General features: G+C 61.1%; 7 protein-coding genes across 7 annotated transcripts; 1 reads left to right on the forward strand and 6 right to left on the reverse strand.

Moving 5' to 3' along the window:
- Positions 1-504: 504 nt before the first annotated feature.
- Positions 505-2,147, reverse strand: COLE_07513 (uncharacterized protein; the record flags this gene model as incomplete). Its single annotated transcript, XM_018423274.2, has 3 exons — positions 505-1,624; positions 1,888-2,051; positions 2,112-2,147. 3 exons carry the CDS (start codon positions 2,145-2,147, stop codon positions 505-507), a joined length of 1,320 nt encoding a protein of 439 aa, XP_018278558.1.
- Positions 2,148-2,530: 383 nt separating this feature from the next.
- On the reverse strand, positions 2,531-3,751 carry COLE_07514 (uncharacterized protein; the record flags this gene model as incomplete). Its single annotated transcript, XM_018421389.2, has 7 exons — positions 2,531-2,701; positions 2,744-2,813; positions 2,853-2,925; positions 2,971-3,007; positions 3,045-3,131; positions 3,207-3,346; positions 3,445-3,751. 7 exons carry the CDS (start codon positions 3,749-3,751, stop codon positions 2,531-2,533), a joined length of 885 nt encoding a protein of 294 aa, XP_018278557.1.
- Positions 3,752-4,653: 902 nt separating this feature from the next.
- On the reverse strand, positions 4,654-6,727 carry COLE_07515 (uncharacterized protein; the record flags this gene model as incomplete). Its single annotated transcript, XM_018423273.2, has 5 exons — positions 4,654-4,770; positions 5,118-5,205; positions 5,237-5,312; positions 5,434-6,013; positions 6,539-6,727. 5 exons carry the CDS (start codon positions 6,725-6,727, stop codon positions 4,654-4,656), a joined length of 1,050 nt encoding a protein of 349 aa, XP_018278556.1.
- A 386-nt stretch (positions 6,728-7,113) lies between these two features.
- Positions 7,114-7,921, reverse strand: COLE_07516 (uncharacterized protein; the record flags this gene model as incomplete). Its single annotated transcript, XM_018423272.2, has 5 exons — positions 7,114-7,187; positions 7,239-7,381; positions 7,428-7,563; positions 7,633-7,774; positions 7,820-7,921. The coding sequence occupies 5 exons, from the start codon at positions 7,919-7,921 to the stop codon at positions 7,114-7,116; spliced, it is 597 nt and encodes a 198-aa protein (XP_018278555.1).
- Positions 7,922-8,163: 242 nt separating this feature from the next.
- Positions 8,164-9,561, forward strand: COLE_07517 (uncharacterized protein; the record flags this gene model as incomplete). Its single annotated transcript, XM_018423271.2, has 3 exons — positions 8,164-8,285; positions 8,374-8,469; positions 8,580-9,561. 3 exons carry the CDS (start codon positions 8,164-8,166, stop codon positions 9,559-9,561), a joined length of 1,200 nt encoding a protein of 399 aa, XP_018278554.1.
- Positions 9,562-9,770: 209 nt separating this feature from the next.
- Positions 9,771-10,919, reverse strand: COLE_07518 (uncharacterized protein; the record flags this gene model as incomplete). The annotated part of the gene is made up of 1 exon (XM_018423270.2): positions 9,771-10,919. The coding sequence occupies one exon, from the start codon at positions 10,917-10,919 to the stop codon at positions 9,771-9,773; it is 1,149 nt and encodes a 382-aa protein (XP_018278553.1).
- Positions 10,920-11,782: 863 nt separating this feature from the next.
- On the reverse strand, positions 11,783-13,095 carry COLE_07519 (uncharacterized protein; the record flags this gene model as incomplete). The annotated part of the gene is made up of 3 exons (XM_018420851.2): positions 11,783-12,369; positions 12,455-12,765; positions 12,839-13,095. The coding sequence occupies 3 exons, from the start codon at positions 13,093-13,095 to the stop codon at positions 11,783-11,785; spliced, it is 1,155 nt and encodes a 384-aa protein (XP_018278552.1).
- Between the last annotated feature and the right edge of the window lie 93 nt (positions 13,096-13,188).

Consider the following 13,188-nt stretch of genomic DNA (forward strand, 5'->3'; position numbering starts at 1 on the left):
CTTAATGCTGTGAGAAGCATTACAGCCCTACGGGGCTTACTTCTCTAGCAATTTTTCCTCGCCCGGTGCCTCCTCTGTGCTTGCACACGAGCACCACGATGTCGCTGGCTCTACACTACCGCCTTCAGATGTCAGGGTACTCTATCATATCTTTTGTTTTTGCTTGTGTTTTTGCTTTGATAGTAATCATCCATCATGTGCTGTGCTGGTGCACGATCTTGCTCTACTCTCTACCTGTATGCGTCAGGTTTCCAGTGCACGCAAGCAGCGGCTGGTCACTCGGGTGGACGATGCTTTAAACTACCACGCATGCCGCGAGCCATCCCTGCAACCCCACAGACTACAGATATCTATGCATTGCTTACGAAGTGAACAACATGACCAAAGATGGTGCACGGCCTACATTTAGCCGGCGGGTAGCTCACCACGCACGCGCACGCGCGCGCGGTGCCGGGGGGCCGATGGCGGCCTCGTGCCGGCACGCGGCGCGCCATCGGGCCATGTTTAGATGTCCGAGTCCTCGTCCGAGCCGTAGAACTCGTCGTCGTCGTCGTCAAAGTCGCCCAGGTCCTCAAACGCGACCTTGTAGCGGAGCAGACCACCGATACCGCCAAAGCCCTTGACGAACTGCGAGCCCTCCTGCGACTTGTTGGTCACGAACTCGAGCGTGGCACCAAAGTTCTTGTACTCCTCCGCGAACCACTCGAGGAGCGGCTTGGCCTCGGCCGCGACCTCCATCTCCGTGCCGGTCGCTTTGTCGATGAACTGTTCGCGGTCCGTGTCCTTGGGGTTGGAGAAGACGATGACCTCTTCGCCGGCCGCGTTGCGGAGCACGTTGCGGACAGTTTCGAGACCCTCCCAGACGATCAAGGTCTCGACGGCACCCATGTCTAGCGCTTTGAGCGTGTCGCTGATGCCAAAGCAGTACTTGCCCGTGTCGAGGGCGATCTCGTCAAAGTACTTCTGGATGAGCTTCTTCTCCTGCACAAACTTGACATTGGCAAGCGAGTCCGCAGCCAATTCGATGGCCTGGTTGAAGCCGTTCTCGCCACCGTACGACACGTCAACAACCTTGACGACCTTGGCGAGGAGACGCCCGTCAAACAGGTCCGAGCTGGACAGGTCGGTCTTGAGCTCGGCCGAACCTGCCAACACAAGGCCCGAGACGTTTACCTTGTCGGCGGTGATGAAGTGCTGGACGGCCAACTCGGCGACCTTGCGCACATAGTTGCGACGCGCTTCCTCACGCAGACGCGAGAAACGCAGCGCGGACTGACCACCACGGCCGTGCTTCTTGGGCAGGTCGACGCTGAACTTGTAGAGAATCTCACGCGTGTTGCCCGACAGGGTGCCGAAGAGCGACCCGTTACCGTCCATAATGATAAAGCCCCACTTCGAGTCCGTCTCGAGCAACGTCTCCAGTGCTTCGACGTGGAAACGCGAGTCACACATGTACAGCGACGTGTTGATGGGCTTGAACGGCTCGAGCGCGAACGAAATCTTCCTCTCCTTGCCCTCATCGTTGAGAACCGTGCCGACGAAGACACAGAGACCGTTGTCGGGAACGCGCGAGTAGTTCTTCAGCTTCTGCTGAGTCGAGGTGATGGCGGAGAGAACGGACAACCTGGTGTCAGCAGAGTGTTGTGAGGCAAGTCGTGGAGTGTGAGCAGTAGGAAGGAACAAGTCCTCTCCCGCCGCGGGCGCGGCTGCCTGACATCGAATCGCCACCAAGACTCGGTACGGCTTGACGCAACCACTGCCAGTCTCCGAATCCGGTCGTTTGAGTTGGATGAGAAGACTTCGCCTTACCAACCACCAGGACTGGTGATGACGCGCGGCTACGCCTCTAACGCATCTCATGCACTTCGATTCCGCCACTTGACTCACCGATTCACGCGCGACTTGATGTTGGACGCAGTGCCGTACTCGGTCGTGAGCATGTTTGCGGCCTGCGAGATCTGCGAGCGGGGCGGCAGAATGAGGGTAATACACGAGGTACCGGCGCCGCGCGATGCCGCGAGCATCTGCAGCAACTTGCGGTAGCGCCAGATCTGAGGTCAGCTTGTTCCAGCCCGAGAGGGGAGGCGCGGAGGCGGGATGGGGAGACGCACCTCGATGGCGTGATCGGTCTCCTCCTGGGACGACATGCTGGACGAGGGGGAGCGGGGGAGAGAGAGGGGAAGAGAGAGAGTGGAGAGGGGGATGCCGCGAGGTGGCGGCTTTTGATGACGATGAGATGGAGAGTTGGAGGAGACAAGGGAGCGAGCTAGTTGGCGGCCCAAGGTGGCAAGATTGATTGCTCTGCTCCTGGTGGGGTCGTGGCCACCTCCACTTTTTCGCCACGATTTTCTGGGTGCGGGACCAGATTCAGATTTCAACTTCAACTTCAAATACTTCTTATCAATAGCCCATCCTAAATAAAATGCAAGTACTTGGTATTCATGCAGACCACAGACAAACAGAACACAGACAGACACACCCGTCTACGCGCACATTGCTATACGCCACTGCGCCCGCGCAGCGCCGCGCCCTACTTTGAAACGTCCGGGTACACGTCGAACCGCCGCTGCACCGTCACCGGAAGGTTGCGGCGCGTCGTGGCCAGCATGTCCGTGTCAATGTCGGCGTACACGATAGCCTCGTGCTCGTCCGCCTCGGCGATCACGTTGCCAACGGGGTCGACAATCGATGAGTGACCGTACTGCTGTCAGCACCGCTCTGATCCTCCTCCGGCTACACTCACAGCCTGATAAGCGGCGTCCGGGTGGCGTGCGGGCGAGCACATCGCGACGTAGATCTGGTTGTCGTTGGCTCTGCGGTTAGTGTGAGGCGCTCAAGCGACTTGCCGTGACCTCTGGAGCAAGGTCCAGTGCATGGGCCCGGTAGTGGTGTTGAACGCGGCGGGGTAAATCATGGCCACGCAGCCTGTGGTCAGCTCCAACAGTGTGATTGTGCAGTGGGTGTGCGTACCTTGGCGGGCGGCGATCATTGCCATCTCGGGGAAACGCTGGCGTCAACCGTCTGCTCGCCTTCACTCGGCTTACAATGTCGTAACAGATGCCAACTCCAATCTTGCCAAACGGCGTCTCGAAAGAGTTGAGCGTGGTGCCACCTGTGAGCGTGTCACTCTCCTGCATGTCAGATCCGACGATCAAGCCGCGTTCCCCTCTTCGGCATTCCGGAAAGGATGGCGACGCCTGACTCACCTTGAATGTCTGGCGGCCCGGGATGTCAATGTCGAACAGGTGCACCTTGCGGTGCTTGGCAACCATGCGGCCCTGCGGGTCGTACACGGTAAGCGTGTTGTAGATGGCGTCGCTTTCGGGTTCGTGCTCGGGAATAGAGCCTGCGATCAGCGCTGCGCGCCGCGGGTCGACGGGCGACGGCCTGCGGCCTGTGGGACTTGGACACTTCTTCTTCCTCGTAATTCCGCCATGAACTCACCGCCGATCAGGTATGTGCCGGCCGCGCGTGCCATCTCGCGCATGGCGGCGACAGTCTCGCCCTCGGCGCCAGCGACCTCTTTTCCGTCATTGACCGAGGGAACACGCTCAGAATACTCGCGGAAGGCGGTGACGGCGTAGGGGCTGTTCCAAATCTCGGGCAGTACGATGAGGTCGGGCTTGGGCACGCTCGCAGCGGCAGCGGCGACTGCCTTGCGCGCGACGGCGATGTTGCTCGCCTTGTTGGCCGAGAGACCTGCGAGCTGGAGCAGGGCTAGACGAAAGGGCTTGGCGTGAATCTGAGCCATGATGAAGGTTGGGGTGAGCAAGGGAGGTGTGAGGGTGACAGAGGGAGAGATAGGTGGATGAGGGGGAAAGAGAGTGAGAAGCGAGGGGAGGATAGAGAGGAGAGAGAGAGAGAGAGGGCGACGAAGAGATCAAGAGATGGTCAAGAGTTGAAAGAGTTATAGCAAGATTGAGAGATCGAGTTGCAGTGCGTGTTTCGTGTCTCCAAAGTGGGCGAAACGGGTCGAGTGGCGTACTCTGTATATCGGCATACCGCCGTGCCTGAGTGGCACTCAGTCGCATTATCATCCCCTCGTACCCCCTCGCCCTCGATGAGACGACACGTTCATCTCTCCATCTCTCCGTCTCACCATCATCGCCGCCCCCACCCTCCAAGCTAGCACCGAGCCCCATCCTTGCGCCCGTGTGTGTCCTCTCACCTCCTCCTCCTAGCCTCCGTAGACGGCTGTATCCCTCGCCACCCATCCGTGCCACCCAGCAGTGCTAATCCTCTCCTATTACCGATGATTGCCAGCTTCCAAGTCATAGCGTCCCGAAACTGCAAAACGCAGCAACGCGACAATCTCATGATCGCGGCTCGGGGTGCGCGGTGCACACGTTTCTTTAGCGGAGGCGTGTGATGCTTGTAGCACGCAGCAGCGCAGCAGCGTAGCGCGCAGCACCATAATCCGCGAACTCCTCTGTACGGGTTCCAGAGGAGTGGTATGTAGGTGTGGTGGGTACCGGCCGCGGGCGAGCTCTTCGGACGGGCCCGATCTCATTCCTTCTGCAACGGCACAAGGCAAATGTCCATCTCCATGCCATGCGTAGATACAACGGCACTGCCGGCCTGCCGGCTGCGCAGCGCGATGGGCACGTATGTACGTATGTACGAGGGCGCACAGCGTGATCCGCGAATAGGTGTCTACAAACAGGTGTAGCCGCCATCGACGACAAGCTCCGACCCCGTCGTATACTTTGAGGCGTCGCTGGCAAGGTAGACTACCGCGCCCTTGAGATCAGACGGGTCGCCCATCCGACCCTGCCGTCAGCTGCTCGTCTACGGCGCTACGCCCCCGTCTAACCGCTGTACGTCTGCCCTGCGCCTGCTCCCAACATACAGCGGAAATACGACGGGGGCGCGCCCCCCTCAATTGCGAATGCCGAGCATGGAAGGGCCTCTGGAAGCTGGGGAAAGTGGGGGATGGGCTGGCACAGCTTGTGCGCCAACCGTGGACACGTTTGTCACTGGCAAGCAGCACCATGGTCGACAGCTTGTCGCGGCACCGTGGTGTCCGATGGCGGCACTGGCTCCGACACACGACTCCCATCCCCACGCCCTCGGCGATCGAGTTCGCGCCCCTGTATGCCTTATGCCTTGCAACTCACCTGCGGGATCTTGCTCACCCACGTGTCGCGCAATACGGGGTCTTTATCGAGGATTGCCTTGGTGAGCGCCGTAAGCATGTACCCGGGGCTGGGATTAGCGGCGCCGAAGCAGGACGTACGAGATGCAGTTGACTCGAATGCGCTGCTGCGCCCACTCGACGGCTAGCGAGCGCGCCATCTGGCGAACGGCGGCCTCTGTACGTCAGTGTGCTTCTTGGGTGCTCGGCGCCCAAACAGCGGACGCGTGTCGCTCGGTGTTGTCCGGCGACCGAGCTGAAGCCGAGCACGCTATCGTCTATCGGCTAGATAGACTCACTCGAAAAGTTGTACGGCGTCTGCGGCTGCGGTACGTTGACGATACTCCCGCTCATGCTGCCAATGAGCACCTGGCTGCCGCCGTCAGGCATGAGCTTGGCGGCTTCTCGTGCGCAGAACCATGTCCCCATGACGTTGATATCGAGCAGCTTCTTCACACGCTCGGTGGGGTACTCGCCTGCGGGAAAGTTCTCAACGATGTCTGCAGCCGTAACGAGGATGTCTACGCGTCCGAAACGCTCCTTCAGCTGCTGGAACGCCCTTTGCACGCTCGCCTCGTCAGAGACGTCACAGCCGAGACCGACAGCGTCAACCTCGCCATCCTCCGCCTCGCCTTCCGCCACAAACCAGGCGATGAGCTCGTCCGCTGCCTTCTGCGCATCTTGCGCGTTGAGATCCAGGATAGCGAGCTGAGTTGCGCCCGACTCTACCAGAGTGCGAGCCATCATGTTGCCCAAGCCGCGCGCGGCACCAGTTACAACACAGACTTTGCCCTCGACGCTAAATGACGAGAGGGTGCGCTTCGAGTGACGGCCGACGTCGCGGAGGACGTCGTGCCCCACGTCGCCGGGCGGTAGGGACTGCCGTCAGCTTGGTGCGGGAGCGGAGTGGGGTGGGTGGGGAGAGTGGTGCGGAATCGGGATGTGGAACACAAGACAAATGGGGGAGGTGCGGAAGGCAGGGGATGCCGCGCAGCGTCGCAGGACTAGGGGGAAGGGGGAGGAGTGTCGCATGTGCGACGCGCGGGTTGATGACGGACAATGACAGCCAGTCATGAAGGCGTGCGAGGCGTTCCGCACAGCGGTGAGCAAGGCGCACGGCACACAACGCCTTCGAGCGTGATGGCGGGCGGCGCAAGATAGTGTCCCCCGTCGCTGCGCCCCCAATTCCGACTCGGCATTCTCGCTCGTCCGGACCATGCGCAGTGACGTGCCCGCGGCCGTAGCGAGATAAGACTCTCCGCCTCGGGCCTCCCCCACCCCGCTCGCGGCGCGCCCAACACCGAATAGCGGACGCGGGACGCCAGAGTGCCGTGAGAGAGCTCCGTGGCGGCATCACAGCCATATAGGCGTTGCACACGCGGGATTATGCTCTGCACAACTTACCTTGGGCTGCTTGAACGTGTGGTCTCCCATGGACGCGGCCTCGGGCGTCCTCTCAACGCGGTGCTCGTCATACTCGTCCAGGATCTTCTGGGGTGGGACGCCGGGCGTGTTGCTCTTCCGCGAGGCCGCCGAGACCGACAAAGCACGGCGGGCGACGGGGGAGCGGGAGATGACACGTAGGGTGGACATGGTTGACAGAGAAAGCGGAGTGAGACAATTGAGAGGACAGGCTCGAGATCGAGGATCGTACGGGGTCGGCGTGATATCTGGCTTGTGATTGTTGTGACGTTATATATCGGTCCGGTACCGGGCCGATGTCATTCTGAACACCTGCACATTGACCTGTCTCACTCATACCCGCAAGATTCATAACAGTTCATCCGCCTGCTCTTCTTCATCCTCCCTCCTCGCGAGGGCGACCTCGATTTGTTCAACGCGCACACAACCCCCACGCCGAGCGTTTGGACTGAAACATGATAGCTCGGCGCAATTCACTCTCCCATACTGTGAAGTCCACATTCCGTAGTCCCAACTCCGCTCCAACACAATAACCGCCTCCTAATCTGACTGAGACATCACTCCGCCAAGCCCAACCCCGTCGCTACACTCTGTACGAGCGCGTCGATCGCGAAACCGCGCTTCTCGTAGTCTGCATTAGCACTGCCCCACAGAATCTGTAGCTTCAACCTGTCAGACTCACCTTTCAGCACGGCGTTGAGCTCCTTGAGCGGCACAGTCCGCTTCACGATGTGCTCCCCATCGTCCAGCTTGGGTTGCGGAGGAGGCGCGTCAGGCGGGAGCTCGATCTGCACTGTGACAAGGTGCATGTTGGCGCCGGTCATGCTGGGATCAGCCGAGTGTCACTCTCATGAAGAAGGGGAAGACATACCCTGGGTCCTTCACCATCACTGGCGACACAGAAACAACGCTCACACCGTCGCCCTGATACCCCGTCTCCTCGTGCAGCTCGCGCAGCGCGGTGGTGGCAGGATCCTCGCCCTCGTCTAGAAGACCGGCAGGGAACTCTGCTGTCAGCTGTGTTCGAGTCTTCAATCGAGTTTGACGAAATTACGTCACTTTCTACAGATACGCACCGACGACTGTCGCTTCTACCGGTGGGCGGTACTGCTCGATCAGAACGACCCCGCGCTCGCCCTCTTGCTTGATAAGTGCGAGGATATGCACGCTGTCCACGGCGCCTTTGCGTGTCGACCGGTTTGCGACTTCCCAGAAGCGCTAGGGTTAGCCCTCCTTCCTCTCCGTTGGAATCCAGTGGCCTACTTCCTTGCCCTCCTGGTCGCGATACTTGATGCGCTGGAGGCGGAGCCATTTGGCGTCCGTCTCATACGTTTCGGTGGAGATGATCTCGGGCTTGTGCGACATGGTTCTGAGTTGGACGTGATGGTGAAGAGGACGAAGGCGGAGTACGCGTCGCGTGAGAGACATGGAGTGGTGACGATCATCAACGGACCAAGTTGCGTCATGCGACAATATCGCCTGCCCCACTTTCATATCACGTGATTCCTGTTTCCGAACGGTCTCACCTCCCATCCAGTTGTCATCGCTGAACGATTCCGCTCTCCCAATACTCTCTCTCTCTCCTTCACCATTTCACGCCCAGCAGCATGGCGGACCTCACGCAGGACGAGATCGCCCGCCGCTGCCAGGACCTCGTGTTCAAAGTCGGCTACAGCTTCTACGATGAGCCCTACCGTATCCTCCTGTGGATTCTGGTCGAGGAGAGTGTGTGAGTGCCATGGAGGATCGGCCCGCCTAGATGAGGGGCAGAGAGAGATGCGATGCGACATACTAGTTTAGATGTAGACTGACTCTAGGATTACGGAGAAGAAACTTAGCGAGATCCTCGGCGTCGGTGTCAACGATGTGCGCAAGTACATCGGTATGCTCTACACACATCGACTAGTCAAGCGGTGAGTCTCCATCTCGTCACCTTCCTCCATCGACGCCTTCTGGTCATCGGCGAACGTATTTCGCCTCGATCATCCCCTCTCCTCGCTCCCCACACTCGCGCTTACGCCAGCTATGTGAACAAAGAAAAAGCGGCGCTCAACTCGTTCCAACAACGCGCCATCGCGAACGGCGGCACCGTTGCGGGCGTGCCGCCAGGCATGATGAGCCGCACGCGCGACGTCATCTACTGGTATCTGGACTACCGCGAGTTCTCGGACGTGGTGAAATATCGCATCGCGATGATGCGCAAGGCGATCGACGCGAAGATGACAAGCGAGGTCGGCAAACGCGGGTACCTCTGCCCATTGTGCCACAAAGTGTACGACCCGCTGGACTTGGCGCACCTCTTTGATTCGCGCGCCAATGCCTTCCTGTGCGAAGCCGACGGGGCCGAGCTCATCGAGGACGACCCTGCGATGCACGGCGACGAGAATGCGAGCCAGGACCGGATGCAGCGGTTCAACGTCGCGACCGCGCCGATCCGTGATGCGCTCAAAAGTATCGAGGGCGCGCGGCTACCTACCGTCAACATTTTGGCGTGGATCGCGCAGAACGTCGCGTCGGACGCTGCGCCGACCGAGGCCGAGGGTGCCGAGATCCGGCGCGTCGATGTCGTGTTTGGCGTCGATAACGCGCCCAAAGAGGAGAAGAAGAAGGCGCACGAGGCGCTGGCAATCTGGCACACACAAAGTACGGTTACGGGCGAGATGACGGCCGAGGGCAACAAAGAGGCGGCGGCGCAGGCCAAGGCTGCCGCAGCGGCAGAGGCGGCGGCGGGGCCGCGCGAGGATGGGCCCAAGGTCGACGACCTCAGCGCGTACTATGACCGCATGGATGAGGAGGAGGCCATGCTCGACGACACGATTGACACTACGGAAAGCACGCCGGCGCCGGACACGAGCGCTGTGGCTACGCCCAGCGGCGCAGCCGACGTCATGATCATGGTCGCAGGCAAGCCGATGAAGATAAGCGATGTCACGGAGGCCGACGAGGAGCTCATGACGCCTGACGAGTACGAGGCGTACTTTGAGGCGACGTCGACACAGGTTTAGCGAGAGTCTGAGCATACATCATACGCAATGCTACACTGTATCTATAGCGCAAGAGTCGAAGGTTGACGCACGGTCCAATCAGCGCTCCATGAAACTTACGCACACGTTACATTACAAATACAGCGATGAGACGCCATAATAGGTGAGGACCTCTACATTTACAATCCCCCGCACATATATCTGTCCGGCTGATCTGCTCTGCTCTACACCTACTGCACGCCGATGATGGCGTTAATGGACGCGCCCAACTGCTCCTCACAGACCTTGTGTCGCTCCGCAGCGGCGGCCATCTCGGCCTCCGCGTCCGCCAAAACAGCCGCCGCGACGCGCTGCGCAGCGAGTGCACGGTTTGTAGCAGCCTGCGCGGCAGCCATAGTTTTGTAGTGCGCGGCTAGCTCGGCCTCCCATGCGCCGACAAACGAGACGGTGAGTGCCGGGAGCTCGGCGCGCGCAGCCGCCTCGGGATCCTCCTGCACGGGCACAGGCACGGGAGCCGGAACCGGAGCAGGAGGAACGAGGAGCGCCGCGGGGGCTGTAGGCGCTCCGGGAGGCACAGGTGGGCGTGCAGCCCATGGTGGACGAACAGCCTCGATCGGCCCGCCGTACCCGGCTGGCGGGCCGCGAGCGCCGGGTCCATACGCGCGGGGTCCGGTCGGTGGGCGCCGCGGCGCCGAGGAAGAGGTCGGGCGCGGTGAGTTGTCTCCGGATTTGGGCATGGAGCGACGCGAGTCGTGGGATGAAACACTGTGCGACCGTCGGCGCGGACTTGCAGAGCGAGAGCGACCCCACCGCCTCCTTCCACCGCGGTCGCGATCACGCTCACGATCCCGGGTATCGTCTTCCTCTGCGTCGTCGCCCCGATACCTGTCGGCGAACTTGTCCTGGAATCCGCGCCGCGGCGAGCGGTCGCGTTCGCGCTCGCGCCACCCACGGTCACGGTCACGGCGGGGAGATGGTGAGCGAGTGCGCTCCCGTTCACGGCGCGGACTGCGGCTGCGATCCCGTCGAGGCGAAGGAGATGTAATCTGCCCTTCCTCGGGACTGCCGGCTCTGCTCGGTGTCGGGACGGAGCTGCTGCGCTCCCGGTCGTGGCGTCGGCGATTGTAGGCCCCCCACTCGTCCTCAATGGCTGCTGCGGCGCGCCTCTCCTTTTCCCGGCGCCCGCCGCGCTTGCGTCGCCGGGGTCCGTCGGGACGGTAGTGGTGGTCACGGTCACGATCCCGATCCCGATCTCGGTCGCGGTCGCGGTCGCGGTCATCCCAGTCGTCTCCGCGGTATCGATCACCCACGCTGCCACCACCACGATACCGGGGGGAAGGAGATCTTCGGCGGCGGTAGGGTGATGGAGAGCGTGGCATGGTGACAGGGGGAGGTGTGAGGTGAAGGTGTGTGGGGGTGCTCCCAATGATTGCTTGCGCTTGCTCTCTCGGATAACGTACTCGTGATTCTTTGACTTTGGCTGGTGATCAAGTGATGACGGGGGAGGGGGGACACGCGCGCGCTCGAGGATCGGGATTGAGATGGCTCGAGATGTCTGAGAGAGAGAGGAAGTGATGATTGCGGCAAACGAAGTGCCCATGTCAAGATCAGCAAAGCGTGTTTCGGACAGATTTGCTTCCGCGGACTCCTGGCAGCCTTGAGAAAGTGGGGCAGCAACTTGGGAAGCGCACTCTGTTCATTTTCAGAAAGTGGGGCAGTAATGCAGTGAGCGCACTCTGTTCGACCCGGAAAGTGAGCCAGCAAGTTACAGATTGGACTTGCGCATGGCGTGAAGAGCGTGAAGGGAGGGCAATGGGATCGCGATAGACCAAGGAAGCAGCTAAGCAGACAACACACCTGACTTCTCTTAGCATTCGTCACAGGTCACTGGGATCACTTGGACACTATATATCGGGCGCTTAACAACAGAGTTACTAGCAGTCCTAGCAGTCGTGCTAGAATTGGCAGTTGGCTTGTCGGTAAACGTGGTAGCACGTAGCCTGGATGAGAGCATGAGTAGCTGAGTGAAGGACGCAACGATGCAACCGCTCAATGCTCGAATCGGCCCCGGTCTGCTTGCGCAGCATTGCAAGGAGAGCTACATGCCAGATATCCACTCGGATGGCCGTCATTCATGGTCAGTTGGTGAGTCAACACACACTTGACGTGTGACACCACGATGCTCAGCCACACCCCCACGACGCCCGTCCTGATCATCCACAGTGACATCTATATCTTGCGCCTACTTCTTGTCGCCGGGGCCGCCGTTCTTCCACCCAACCTCGACGCCCTGCGCCTGCTTGTCCAAGAGCCACTTGTAGACCACCGAGAAGTCCTGGTTAGCCATGGCGCCGTCGCCCTCCTTCCCGACAGCCTCGTACACGCTGGACGCAGCCCACGTCAGGGGCGTCGGCAGCGAGTGTGCGTGCGCGGCGCTCAGCGCAAGCCCGACGTCCTTGAGCATCAGCTTGCTGAGGAAGCCGCCGTTGTAGCCGCGCGAGCCCGGCGAGCCCGCGACCTCGGGCAGCGGCGAGTTGACCTTGGAGCTCCAGCTCTGCGCGGACGACGTGTTGAAGATGTCGTGCAGCAGCAGCGGGTCGATCTTGAGCGCGTGGCCGAGCGCGAGGCCCTCGGCCAGCCCGATCTGGTTGATGGCCAGCACGAGGTTGTTGCAGACCTTGACGCCGACGCCGGCGCCACTGCCACCACATGGGACGACGCCGCCCTCCCGAGACATGAACTGCAGAAGGCCGCGCGCGAGGTCGGACGCGGTCTCGTTCGCCGAGCCGAACATGATGGTGAGGGTGCCGGCCTTGGCGCCGGCGACACCTGGTGTGAGCTTTTCCAACCATATTGACTCCCTGTCCCCCGCCCACGGTACCCCTTCGCCCCTGCTCTAGATCCCCTCACTCACCACCAGACACCGGCCCGTCAATCATGTGCACGCTGTTGTTCGTCTGGGCGTGCACGTCGTCCGCGATGCGCTTCGCGGCGGTGGGGTCGAGCGTAGTGTGGTCCACGAGCAGGGTGGACGCCGTAGTCGTGCCCGCAGGCTCGGCAGATGCGCCCAGCAGCCACGGGTTGGCCTTGATGTGGTCGCTGAGCGAGCCGGAGCTCTGGGCGTCCCCGAGGCCCTTGAGCAAACCGCTCTCGCCGAGGTACACGGCCTCGACCTGGGGCGTGGAGGGCAGCATGGTGAAGACGCGGGCGGCCTCCTTTGCAACTCTGCGTGTGAGCTTTTACCATCGGTTTAATGAGCAGCCGCGCACACGTGACACGGCATGACATGTCGACTCACTCGCTGGGCTTGGACACACGGCGAACACGCTGCGCAGCCGCCTCTCCGCTCTGCTCTTTAACGTTGTTGACAAAGGCCGCCGCGTTCGCATCGTTCGGCTCGCAGATGACCATCTCCGGCATCTCCTCGCACTTGCGCGTGCCGGCGAGCGCCCACGCCTTCGTGTAAAGGTTGGTGGCCATGGGGCCGCCCATGGCGCCGAGGCCGATCCAGCCGAGCGTGTTGGCGCGGGAGAGGAGCGCGGTGGTGGGGAGCATTGTGGGATGTAAGGATGAGAAAGTCCAGACGAGGAGGACGAGGATGAGGATGAGGCTTCGGCACTCTGTGGTATGTAGCTCGGCCCGGAGCAT

Source organism: Cutaneotrichosporon oleaginosum, assembly GCF_008065305.1.
Source record: "Cutaneotrichosporon oleaginosum strain ATCC 20508 chromosome Unknown ATCC20508_contig07, whole genome shotgun sequence".
Taxonomy (NCBI): domain Eukaryota; kingdom Fungi; phylum Basidiomycota; class Tremellomycetes; order Trichosporonales; family Trichosporonaceae; genus Cutaneotrichosporon; species Cutaneotrichosporon oleaginosum.